Source organism: Mus caroli, unplaced genomic scaffold, assembly GCF_978045245.1.
Source record: "Mus caroli unplaced genomic scaffold, Mus_caroli_1 scaffold_18, whole genome shotgun sequence".
NCBI lineage: Eukaryota > Metazoa > Chordata > Mammalia > Rodentia > Muridae > Mus > Mus caroli.
Window position 1 is genome coordinate 20,122,168 of NW_028227273.1, and position 14,098 is coordinate 20,136,265.

Here is a 14,098-nt window from a genome sequence, read left to right on the forward strand (position 1 = left end):
TTGGCGATGGATCAGAAATAAAGGAAAAAGAACAGATGAGTCAGATGTCATCATTGGACAGGGCTATGCAGTAATCCCAGCATTCAGCAAGATCATGAGTTCAAGACCAGCCAGCCTGAGCTGCATAGTGAGATCGAGGACAGCACAGACAATAACAAGACCTACTCTCCAAAAATTCAAATCAAACAAATACATAAAAAAAAAAAAGTTAAGTTTTTGGGCCAACAAGATGTCTTAGTAGGTTAAAGCCCTTGCTGTACAAGCCTGAGGTCCTGAGCTGCATTCCCCAGAACTCATAGGAGTGAACCAACTCCAGAGAGCTAACCTCTAATCTTCACACATGCCATACATACCACACACACACATACACACACACACTAAAATAAAATAAAATAACGCTGGGCAGTGGTGGCACATGCCTTTAATCCCAGCACTTGGGAGGCTGAGACAGGCGGATTTCTGAGTTCAAGACCAGCCTGGTCTACAGAGTAAGTTCCAGGACAGCCAGGGCTACACAGAGAAACCCTGTCTGGAAAAACCAAAAAATAAAATAAAATAAAATAAAATAAAATAAAATAAGGGTCAGAAAGATGTCTCAGCAGGTAAAGGCATCTGGTACTATGCCTGACCACCTTAGTTCCCTGGCTACACATGGTGGAATGTGGAAGCAGAGAACTGGTTTCACAAGTTGTCACATGACCTCCACACAGGTGTCGTGGCACTTGCTTTCACACAGGCATGCACACACACAGATGCATGCACAATAAGTTATCTTAAAAACAAAGTAAGAGAGGAGCTGGGGAGGTGGCAGAGCAGTTAAGAGCACTTGATGCTCTCACAGAGGACCCAGGTTCAATCTCCATCACCAATATGGCAGCTCACCACTGTCTCTAATGCCAGTTCCAGCCTCCATGGGCACTAGGCACGCATGAAATGCACAGATACACGTGCTGGCAAAACATCCACATATATAAAATAAAATGTACAACTGTACTTTAAATGGCGCTATTAGGAAAGGGAGAAAGGGCTGAAGGGAAGGCTCAGCAGCCAAGAGCACTTGTTGCTCTTATAGAGAACTTAGATTGGATTCCCAGAACCCACATGGTGGCTCACAACCATGTGTAACTCCAGTGCCTTCTTCTGACCTCTTCTACATGTAAGCACCAGGCATACACATGCTGCACATACATACATGCAGGCAAAGCATTTGTATACACAAAATAAATCTTTTTTAAAAAGTTAAAACAAAAAAAATGGAGGGCATTATCTACCATTCATAAGGTGCCTTATAGTTAGAATACAAGAAGAATCCTTACAACTCAACAGTCACAAACAACCTTTCACATGGGCAAAGGATGTGAACAGACATCCCCAAAGAAGACACTAAATCAGCTAATAAACAAATGCAAAAATATTCAACATAATTATAATTAAGAACTATACACTGAAGCCATGAAATATCACCCAAGAGAAAGGAGCAAAGAACGGCGAAGACTCCAAGCAGCTGGACCCCTCCCTCACTGCTGGCTAGTGTATTAGTAAGACTCTGGAAGAGTCTGCCGGTTCCTCTAACGCTCGACTACATGACCCAGAAGCTCTCCCACGAGTAGAGATACTCAAGAGAAAAGGACACACGAGTCTACCAAGAGCAGACAAACAAATGCTAGTGGCAGAAGCATTCCAGAAGTGCACCAATGTAGAAAAGATGCAAATGTCATCAGCTGGTAAGTGGATGCAGTGACCTGTCCTAACAACAGAAGATGACTGCCAACAACAAAGGCAACGGAACACCAATGCACACTACAGCCTGGACGGCTGGAAACACTAGTGTAAGTAGGAGAAATCCGCCCAGCTACTCTAAACGCAGCCCAATTCAGAGAAAGACAAAGAGCTGAAATAAGGAAAGGGGACAAACAAACTTACATCGGGTTCTAGAGTCACACAACGCTGAAACGCCTTTGCTGATCCACCATAGTCTTCCAAGGCCAAGTAGGCGCAGCCTAGAGAGAACCAGACCCCGAGCTGCAGAAATCAAAATTCAATGTTATTCAAACACATGCACACATTTAGAAAATACAATCTGAACATGTTTAAGATACTACCAAAAAATACACTTCTATGCAGAATTCAGAACTATATATAACATTTGCTTTGTGTTGAGTTTAACTGTAGGAAATTTATTGAAGATAAAATTTTCCATGAAAATTTCAAATCTATTATAATAATGAAGGCATTGTTATATTAATATTATTAATACACTGGGTGTTGAAGGCAGCTTTCTTTATAGGTCTTTATATTTGCTGGAATTAGGGCTGGAGAGATGGCTCAGTGGTTAAGAGGACCAGGGTTAAATTCCTATCATCCACATGGCAGCTCATAGCTGCTGGTAGTTCCAGTTCCAGGGGATCTGGCACCTTCAAGCATACATGCAGGCAAAATATCAATGCATAGTAAAGTAATTAATTAATCTAAACCTGGAATTAATGATGTAAACAGAAAACCTTTACAAAGTATCAGCGGACTCACAACTGATCTGTGTACCACAAACCCAAGGGCAGAGTTCTGCTTTCATCCTCACTCCCAGAGACAGCCTCCACTATGTAACCAAGAATAACCTCTCAGGCAAGCGTCTCTGTAGGCTGGGATGCAAAAAACTTGGAAAACACAGGGTCAGAAACTGGCTGCGATTTGAAAAGCAGGTAACTACAAAAACATTCTTTGCATCACAGGGTTTCCTTAAAATTCGACAGACCCTATCAAAAGGAGCTGTAAGTGGTAAAAATGCAATGACATTGGTCAGAAAGGCATCTAGTATGAGTTAAGTTTGTTTTCCTTCCAGTCACAAAGCCAGGGGTGGATGGAAACCTACTTTCCTTATCGCCTGAACACAGAGGCAGGGAGAGTAGGGAGAAAGGAAATGATAGGCTCTGCATCTGTCTCCGCCTCCCTCACAGGCAGAGGAGGAGCTATCTCCACACCCCTCCTCCCTAACCTGCACCACAAAGAACCTGCTCCATACGGAGGGCAGGGACCTGAAACTTCTCAAGCAGAGAAAGATTTTTAGCTGATAACTAGAGATGAGGCTTCCAAAGCAAATATCCTAGGGCAACTTAACACTTCTCTCATTCACAGGAGGCTGTAATACCCACCAAGGGCTTCCTCTATGCAGAACAGATTTGGTTGGTAGAGGTTAGGTGAAGGCTGCAGAGGGTGGTGTGCATCTGGTGGAAAGCAGAGCAGAGACTTGCTAGAAACGAGTTTGTGGCCCTAACAATGAGACTGCCACATAAGACAGCTTAGCTTTGAAGAGAATGAATGAAAAGAACCATTCGGGTGGGGAGGGGAGTGGTGGGGAGGGTATGGGGGACTTTTGGGATAGCATTGGAAATGTAATTGAGGAAAATACGTAATAAAAAAAAATATTTGTAAAAAATGAAGAAAAAAAAAAAAAAAGAAAAGAGCCATTCAAGGCACCAGAACACATTTCCTGAACAGAAGTCCAATCCTGACTCGAGTGACAATATGTAGAACAAGCACCCGCCTCCCACACAAGTTCAGTTTTGAAACGTTCAGGCTGCATTTCATCAGTTCTCGGGTACACTCTTTTATTCAACATCTCTGAAAAAAAAAAGACAACGGTGTGAACTCAGCAGCAGCTGGTCCCACAGCCCCCAGGAGGCTCCACTCCCAGGCACCCTAGCTGAGGATCTTAGGATCAGTGGTGAGAAGAACACATCTGCTCCAACACCAACCGGAGTAACTGGGACTGATGGGATTAGGGATGCAGTAACCCTGCCCAATCGGTGGCTTGGGTTCCTTCAAGTATGCTCCAGTCTACATAGGGCACGAACTTGGCAGCCAGTCCAACGGCACCCAAAGGAGGCTCCACTCCCAGGTACTCTAAGATCCACAACCAGGATCTAAGGATCCCAGGAGCCTGATCATACCAGGATCTCAGGGTCTCAGAGGCAGCTTGACTTCCAGGAACTCTGACACATCCAGAATTTCAGGATCACAAGATCCCAGAATCACAGGATCACAGAGACAGCTGCACTCTGAGGAGATCTGACTCAGCCAGGATTAGAGGAAGGAGAGGCTCCAGTCAGATATAGCAAGAGCAGGGAGCACTGGAGATAATCAGATGGCAGGAAGCTTAAGAACATAAGCAACAGAAACCAAGGTTAGTTGGATCATCAGAACCCAATTCTCCCACCGTAGCAAGTCCTAGATACACCATCACATCGGAAAGGCAAGATTTGGATCTAAAGTCACTTCTCGTGACAATGACGGAGGACTTTAAGGACATAAATAACTCCCTTAAAGAAATACAGGAGAACAAAGGTAAACAGGTAGAAGCACTTAAAGAAAACACACACACAAAAAAAAAAATCTTAAAGAATTACAGGAAAATACAACAGGTGAAGGAAATGAACAAAACCATCCAAGATCTAAAAATAGAAATAGAAACAACAAAGAAATCGCAAAGGGAGACAATCCTGGAATTAGAAAACCTAGAAAAGAGATGGGGAGTCAAAGATGCAAGCATCACCAACAGAATACAAGAGATAGAAGAAAGAATCTCAGGGGCAGAAGATATCATGGAAAACACTGACAAAACAATCAAAGAAAATGCAAAATGCAAAAAGTTACTAACCCAAAACATCCAGGAAATCCAAGACACAATGAGAAGACCAAACCTAAGGATAAGTATAGGAGAGAGCAAAGATTCCTAACTTAAAGGGGTAGTAAATATTTTCAACAAAATTATGGAAGGAAAACTTCCCTAACCTAAAGAAAGAGATGCCCATGAACATACAAGAACCCTACAGAACTCCAAATAGACTGGACCAGAAAAGAAATTCCTCCCATCACATAATAATCAAAACACCAAATACATTAAAGAAAGAAAGAATATTAAAAGCAGTAGGAAAAAAAGGGCAAGTAACATATAAAGGCAGACCTATCAGAATTACATCAGACTTCTCACCAGAAACTATGAAAGCCTGAAGATCCTGGGCAGATGTTATACAGAGCCTAAGAGAACACAAATGCCAGCACAGATTACTAGACCCAGCAAAACTCTCATTGCCATAGATGGAGAAAACAAGATATTCCATGACAAAGCCAAATTTATATAATATCTTTCCACAAATGCAGCCCTACAAAGGATAATAAATGGAAAACACCAACACAAGGAGAGAAATTACACCCTAGAAAAAGCAAGAAAGTAATCTTTCAACAAATCCAAAAAAAGATAGGCACACGAACATAATGCTACCTCTAACAACAAAAATAACAGCGAGTAACAATCACTTTTCCTTAATATCTCTAATTATCAATGGACTCAATTCCCCCAATTAAAGGACATAGACTAACAGACTGGATACATAAAGGACCCAGCATTTTGCTGCATACAGGAAACACACCTCAGTAACAAAGATAGACACTACCTCAGAGTAAAAGGTTGGAATACAATTTTCCAAGCAAATGGTCCCAAGAAACAAGCTAGAGCAGCCATTCTAATATCAAATAAAATCTACTTTCAACCAAAAGTTATCAAAAAGGATAAGGAAGGACACTTCATACTGGTCAAAGGAAAAATCTACCAAAATGAATTCTCAATTCTGAACATCTATGCTCCAAATGCAAGGGCACCCATATTCATAAAAGAAACTTTACTAAAGCACAAAGCACACATCGCACCCCGTACAATAAAGGAGACTTTAACACCCCACTCTCAACAATGGACAGATCATGAAAACAGAAAGTATCAGGACACAGTGAAACTAACACAAGTTATGATCCAAATGGATCTAACAGATATCTATAGAACATTTCATCCTAAAACAAAAGAATATAGCTTCTTCTCAGAACCTCATGGTACCTTCTCCAAAATTGACCATATAATTGGCCATAAAATGGGCCTCAACAGATACAAGAAGATTGAAATTATCCCATGCACACTATTAGATCACCACAGACTAAGGCTGGTCATAAATTCCACCAAAACAACAGAAAACACACATACACATGGAAACTGAACAATGCTCTACACAATGAGAACTTGATCAAGGAAGAAATAAAGAAAGAAATTAAAGACTTTCTAGAATTTAATGAAAACGAAGACACATCATAGCAAAACTTATGGGACTCAATGAAAGCAGTGGTAAGAGGAAAACGTATAGCTCTAAATGCCCCCCAAAAGGAAACTAGAGAGAGTTTACACTAGCAGCTTGACAGCACACCTGAAAGCTCTAGAACAAAAAAGAAAATACACCCAAGAGGAGTAGATGGTAAGAAATAATCAAACTCAGGGCTGAAATCAACAAATAGAAACAAAAAGAACTATAAAAGAATCAACAAAACCAGGAGCTGGTTCTTTGAGAAAATCAACAAGATAGATAAACCTAGCCAGACTAACCAGAGGGCACAGAGACAGTATCCAAATTAACAAAATCAGAAATGAAAAGGGAGACATAACAATGGAAACTGTGGAAATTCAAAAAGTCATCAGATTCTACTACAAAAGTTTATACTCAACTAAATTGGAAAATCTGGATGAAATGGACAATTTTCTAGACATATACAAGGTGCCAAAGTTAAAACAGGATTAGATAAACCATCTAAACAGTAAATAACCCCTAAATAAATAAAAGCAGTCACTAATAGTCTTCCAACCAAAAAAGCCCAGAACCCGATGGGTTTAGTGGAGAATTCTACCAGACCTTTAAAGAAGACCTAATACCAATACTCTTCAAACTATTTCACAAACTAGAAACAGAAGGTACACTACCCAATTCATTCTAGGAAGCCAAATTTATGCTTATACCTAAACCACACAAAGACCCAACGAAGAAAGAGAACTTCAGAGCAATCTCCCTTATGAATACTGATGCAAAATTATTCAATAAAATTCATGCCAATCGAATCCAAGAACACATCAAAATTATCATTCACCATGATCAAGCAGGCTTCATCCCAGGGATGCAGGGATGGTTCAATATATGGAAATCCATCAATGTAATCCACTACATAAACAAACTCAAAGGAAAAAAAAAAAAACAGAGAACCTTTTCATTAGATGCTGAAAAGGCATTTGACAAAATTTAGCATCCCTTCATGTTAAAAGTCTTGGAAAGATCAGAAACTCAAGGCCCAAACCTAAACATAGTAAAAACAATATATAGCAAACCAGTAGCCAACATCAAACTGAATGGAGAGAAACTTGAAGTAATCCCACTAAAATCAGGGACTAGACAAGGCTGCCCACACTCTCTCTATCTATTCAACATAGTATCTGAAGTTCTAGCCAGAGCAATTAGACAACAAAAGGAGGTCAAAGGGATATTACTTGGAAAGGAAGAGGTCAAAAATATCACTATTTGCAAATGATATGATTGTATATGTAAGTGACCCAAAAGAATTCCACCAGAGAACTCCTGAAGCTAAAAAACAACTTCAGCAAAGTGGCTGGATATAAAATTAACTCAAACAAATCAGTACCCCTCCTCTACTCAAAGGATAAACAGGTGAGAGAGAAATTAGGGAAATGACAACCTTCACAGTAGCCACAAATATTATTATATACCTTGGTGTGACTCTAACTAAGGAAGTGACAAGAACTTCAAGTCTCTGAAGAAAGAAATCGAAGATCTCAGAAGATGGAAAGATCTCCCATGCTCATGGATTGGCAGGACTAATATAGTAAACATGACCATCTTGCCTAAAGCAATCTACAGATTCAATGCAATCCCCATCAAAATTCCAACTCAATTTTTCATAGAGTTAGAAAGCAATTTGCAAATTCATCTGGAATAACAAAAAATCCAGGAGAGCAAAAATCATTTCCAATAATAAAAGAACTTCTGGGGAAATCCCCATCCCTGACCTCAAGCTGTACTACAGAGCAATAGTGATTAAAAAACTGCATGGTACTGGTACAGAGACAGACAGGTAGACCAATGGAATAGAATTGAAGACTCAGAAATGAGCCAACACATATATGGTCACTTGATATTTGACAAAGGAGCTAAAACCATCCAGTGGAAAAATACAGCATTTTTAACAAATGGTGCTGGTTCAACTGGGGGTCAGCATGTAGAAGAATGCAAATCGAACCATTCTTATCTCCTTGTACAAAGTTCAAGTCCAAGTGGATCAAGGACCTCCACATAAAACCAGATACACTGAATCTAATATAAGAGAAATTGGGGAAGAACCTTGAAGATATGGGCACAGGAAAATATTTCTGAACAGAACACCAATGGCTTATGCTGTAAGATCAAGAATCAACAAACAGGCCCTCCTAAAATTGCAAACCTGTAAGGCAAAGGACACTGGCAACAGGACAAAATGGCAACCAAGAGATTGAGAAAAGATCTTCACCAATCCTAAATCTGATAGAGGACTAATATCCAATATATACAAAGAACTCAAGAAGTTAGACTCCAGAGGACCAAATAACCCTATTAAAAATGGGGTACAGAGCTAAACAAAGAATTCTCAACTGAGGAATCATGAATGGCTGAGAATCACCTAAAGAAATGTTCAACATCCTTAGTCATCAGGGAAATGCAAATCAAAACAACCCTGAGATTCCACCTCACACCAGTCAGAATGGCTAAGATCAAAAACTCAGGTGACAGCAGATGCTGGCGAGGATGTGGAGAAAAAGAAACACTCCTCCAATGCTGGTGGGATTGCAAGCTTGTACAACCACTCTGGAAATCAGTCTGGTGGTTCCTCAGAAAATTGGACATAATATTACCGGAGGAGCCAGCTATACCACTCCTGAGCATATACCCAGAAGATGCTCCAACATGTAACAAGGACACATGCTCCACTATGTTCATAGCAGCCTTATTTATAATAGCCAGAAGCTAGAAAGAACCCAGATATGCTTCAACAGAGGAATGGATACAGAAATTATGGTACATTTACACAATGGAGTACTACTCAGCTACTAAAAACAATAAATTTATGAAATTCTTAGGCAAATGGATAGAACTAGAAAATATCATCCTGAGTGAGGTAACCTAATTGCAAAAGAAAACACTTAGTATGCACTCACTGATAAGTGGATACTAGCCCCAAAGCTCCAAATAACCAGGATACAACTCACAGACCACATGAAGCTCAAGAAGAAGTAAGACCAAAGTGTAGGTTTTTCGGTCTTTCTTAGGAGGAGAACAAAATGGAGATAAAGTGTAGAGCAGAGACTAAAGGAAAGGACACGCAGAGATTGTCCCACCTGGGGATTCATCCCATGTACAGTTACCAAACCCAGATACTATTTGGGATGCCAAGAAGTACATGCAGAAAGGAGCCTGATCTGGCTGTCACCTGAGAGGCCCTGCGAGAGGCTTACAAATACAGAGGCAGATGTTAGCAGCCAACCATTGGACTGAGCACAGGGTCCCTAATAGAGAAGGGACTGAAAGAGTTGAAGGGGTTTGCAACCTCATAGGAAGAACAACAGTATCAACCAACCAGATCCCTCAGAACTCCCAGGGACTAAGCCATCAACAAAGGAGTACACATGGCTCCAGCTGCATATGTAGCAGAGGATGGTCTTGCCATGCATCAGTAGAAGGAGAGGTCCTTGGTCCTATGAAGGCTAGATAGATGCTGCAGTGTAGGGGAATCGAGGGTGGGAAGGTGGGAGTGGGTAGATGGGTGGAAGAAACACCCTCATAGAAGCAGGGGGAGGGAGGATGTGATAGGGTGTTTCCAGGAGGGAGGGAAACTGGGAAAGAGGATAACATGTGAAATGTAAATAAAGAAAATATCCAATTAAAAAAAAAGACAAATCTGGGTTTTACTTGTTTTCTTGGCTTTGGTTATGATTTATTACAAAGGTTCCATTCTGCAGCCCAAACTGGTATCAAACTCAAACAGCCTCTCAAGTGCCAGGATTGCAGCCTTGTAGTAACATAACCAACAGCAGTGTATTCTATACAAAGTGGTACTTATAATGTAGGCGTCTCTTCCAACATGGCAGGTAGAAGCAATGAATTTTAACTCATTGGAATGAAGGCTACCTCACTGAATTGTAGGACTAAATTAGGAATACTGCAAACTCCTATATAGGCCTCAACAGAAAAAAAAAAAAAACACACACAAATTAATAAACAAAAAGCAAATATTCTTCTCCACAGGTTGATATTTAAAAAAAAAAAGAACATATGAAATCAAGATACAAATGGAAAACTTTACTTTGTAATCCACGAGAAAAGATTAGCAAATAATGCAAATAACAGTACCCATGATATAGCGCTAGGCCACTCTGGTCACATGACGTGTCTTATTTACTTTTAAGTTTAAAAAATAGCCAATGTTTTATATTCAGTATATTACATTTTTAATAAAAATTTAGACATATGAAGTATTAATATGGTTCCTGTATCCTTTACCTTTGGTTATTTTTGCAGTTGTTTTAATAATTTGCATGCAATGAAAATCTCCAGATCAGTTAACTGTTGGCTTGCCTCTCTCAGTATAGGTAACCATCTTGGCCCTGGACTCATACAAAGCTCTCAGCTTTAAACTTCAGGGTCTCCCAGTTGCTATCAGCTGACTCATTGCAACGTCTTTATTTTTTCTTTCTCAATGGAGGTCTTTAGAATCTGAAAAACTGTGGACAATGCTTAGCATGTCTTTTACTTTGTTTTTAAATTATTACTTAAACTACCATTGTCAATGATGACTGATGGGGCCAGTGAGATGGCTCAGCAAATAATAGCATTTATCCCACAAACCAGACAACCTAACCTGAGTTTTTGACATGGCCAGAACCCATGTCAAAAAAAAAAAAAAAAAAAAAATCCAGCTGTGGGGAAACACATCTAAGGTCTACAAGCCTATTAGACGCACAGCCCACATAGCCGGGCAGCTTTGTAAGCTAGCCATCCTGATACTCATGACAAGGGACGTACCTAAAGATGAAAGAAAAACCAATTTCTGCAAGTTGTCTGCTGATCTCCACATGCATGCTAAGTCAGTCACACATGTATGTGTGCTCGAGTACAGGTGTACACGTACACACACACACACACACACACACACACTGCGAACGCACGCACCAATAAAATATATATTAAATAAATAAGTCAAGATGCCTCAAAACTTTCACGAGTCCTCAAAATACAGCTGAATTCTTTAAGCTCCAAGATAGAATCCCACAGACAGTGAGAGAGATATGCTCTTGTATTGTTATTTGTGTGACACTTCACTTCTTCACTGGTCTTCTCTAGACTTTGCTTTGTAGAGAGAAATGCATCGAAGAACCTCTTGTGGTATTCTGGCTGATTCTGGCCACTTCTACTGCCTCATCCTGATTCAGCCAAGCCTTGCTGTTTATGTTGGACTGAGTCACCACTACTGATTTGTGTTTGCTGTTTGCTACTGAACTGGACTGCTGGTATCCTGACAACAAAGAGTGGAATTGCCTCAATGAACTACGAAATAGGTCTATAATTCTCTTTTGCTATTTTAACCTTCTTTTTTATCCCCTACCTCTGATCTATGGGCTAGAAGGGAGGTTGAAATATTTAAGAACCCCAACTAAAGTAGGTTTTGAAAAATCTAAGAATACAGGTGGCACTCAACATGGCCTAGGCATAATGGGTAACTCTGCTACTTCTTTTGTAGAGGAATAGGCAAGTTTTGATGGGTTGGCAATGTTGTGTAAGGAGGATGGCAAAATAAGAGAAACTGCCACTGGGTTGTTTCCTGCCTTGCTCCTGGAGGGGGTTCTCTGGTTTTGGTTCATAGGTTTCATGCATACCATTTTGAAAAAGATTATGGGGAAAGCTGAAAACTCAAGGCTCAGTCAATTCTCTTGTGTTAAAAAGGATTGCACGGTTGGCTATGCACTTAGAGAGTGTGTGGACAGAGGCTGAAGTGCTTGGAAAGCAAAAAGAGCGAGTTGGAAGAGAACAACACCATTCAGGCTTGGTGTCTGAGACAGAAATTTACCACACGATGAGAGACGGAAGCAAATTAGGCTAGAAGACAACCCTGCCCTGCCCATGCACTTTGACTTATAGGTGCCCAGAGCACCTCCATGAGACAAGGGGCCAGAAAGAGCAAGAGGCACTACAGGGACAGGTTAGTATTCAGCCAAGTGCACCACCAGAGCATTTGCTTGGGGCTACACAGGTACTTTCAGCTTTCCCAGTCTTTGTACAAATCTGATCTGATGATGCCATAATTGAACGATGTTGTGTTGCTGCTTTAAGAGCTTGGGATGTGACTGAGCAGCCAGGGGGACAATCCATCATTTACTAAGGTAATACACAGCCCTGCGGAAGCCTTTATTGACTTCTGACAGATCAGGTTCAGCTATAAATAGACCAAATCAGACCCTGAAACCAGAGAGTACACTGATAGAGATATTGGCATTTGAAAATGCAAATATTAAATGTAAGAGGTCAGTCAGTCCATTGAAAGCACAAGGAGCCCCAACACACAAATGGATAAGAGAGACAATTGGTACTGGCCTTCAGGAGCACCATGACAATGTTATAAGAATCAAAATGCCCAATGCTTTGTGGTGAATTTGGTCATTTCCAAAGAAACTGCAAAAATAAAAGATTCAGGTCTCAAAATAGCAAGTGCATTAAGTCTGGAGAATATGGCATTCATAGACAAAAATAAGCAGGTTCTGGCTGCTTCCAGGGTATTGTAGCCACTGTGGAAAGGGCAAACATTGGTATAAAGATTGTAAGTCCAAGATATTCATAAGACGTAACCTTACAATTGGGAAACGAACCAAGCGGGCTTTCAGTTTGAGACCCTGGAGCAAACAATAAGAGCCATCTTCCTTTGGTCAGCCAGGAAATACCAATTGTACAAGAAGATCAAAACTAAGTATTTCTCATCTTATAGATGCAGCTCAGGATCTTGCCAAAGACACACCTCTTACACTACCCCCCAAATTTCAATGTTACAGGCTAACCACTGGTGTTTATGCTCCTTTACTTTCAGGGATAGTAGGAATCTTGGGAAATTCTATTGTGCACCCAGGTGTTATATAAGAAAGATATACAAATTATGATATATATGAAAAAGGAGGTGCAAATTAATGCAGGGGTAAAACTGCTCAGCTGTTACTGTTTCCTGACATAAAGGGCAAGGCCACTCCAGTAGAAAGAACAGGGGCTTTTGGAAGTACTGGAAAATGTGTGTTCTGGCAAATAGTGGTTAATGATCAGAGATTCAAATTAACGGTACAAATTAATGGTACAAATGAATGGTGTTGAAATACAGGTGGATACAGGAGCTAACATTAGTATACTTTCCTAAAAGTCTTAGAATCCAGATTGGCCACTTCAGGTTTACACAGTTTACAGGATCTGGTAAATTATCACAAATAAGGCAAAGTATTCAATGAATTACCTGTGTGGGACGAGAAGGGCAAACAGGGAACAAAGTCCTTATGTGGCTGACATAGCCGTAAGTTTGTGGGGAAGGGGTCTTTTACAACAATGGGTTACTCAAATTAATATTCCTGCAATTTGGGGACATCAAATGAGGAAACTAGGGGTGATATGGTGGATGCTCCTAGGGAAAGTATTGATACAGATAATTGGGAACAATCACAAGCTGTGTCCACTGTCCAAACACAAGACAACACAGGGATTGAGTTTTCCAAATTTATAAAAGGGGCCACTGCTAAAATACCAACAGCCTTGCCCCTAAAATGGTTATCAAACCAACCTGTGTGGCAAGAGCAGTGATCCATAATAAAAGAAAAGTTGCAGGCACTTGAACAACTGATACAAGAACAGCTGGGGGCTCAACATATAGAAGAGCCTACCAGCCCATGGAAATTCCCCTGTGTTTGTTGTAAAAAAAAAAAAAAAAAAAAAAATCAGAAAACTACAGAGCAATAACAGATTTAAGAGCAGTGAAAGGTAATTCAAACACTGGGTCCTTTACAGCCTGGACTTCCTTCACCTTCTTTGTTACTGAGATCATGGCCTATAATAATAATTGACTTGAGAGACTGCTTTTTTACTGTATCCTTACATGAGCAGGATAGGAAGAGGTTTGCTTTCTCAGTACCTACTTTGAATAATAACCACCCACTAAAGAG

The 14,098-nt window shown here is 40.4% G+C and overlaps 1 protein-coding gene across 3 annotated transcripts in view; it reads right to left on the reverse strand.

The window, feature by feature from the left end:
* Ttc27 (tetratricopeptide repeat domain 27) overlaps positions 1-14,098 on the reverse strand; it is a 156,535-nt gene that overhangs the window by 39,286 nt on the left and 103,151 nt on the right. For all 3 annotated transcript variants that reach the window (XM_021186245.2, XM_021186244.3, XM_021186243.3), the window contains exon 14: positions 1,924-2,022. In XM_021186245.2, the coding sequence (XP_021041904.1) occupies positions 1,924-2,022 (99 nt within the window). The remainder of the gene's footprint in view (positions 1-1,923; positions 2,023-14,098) is intronic.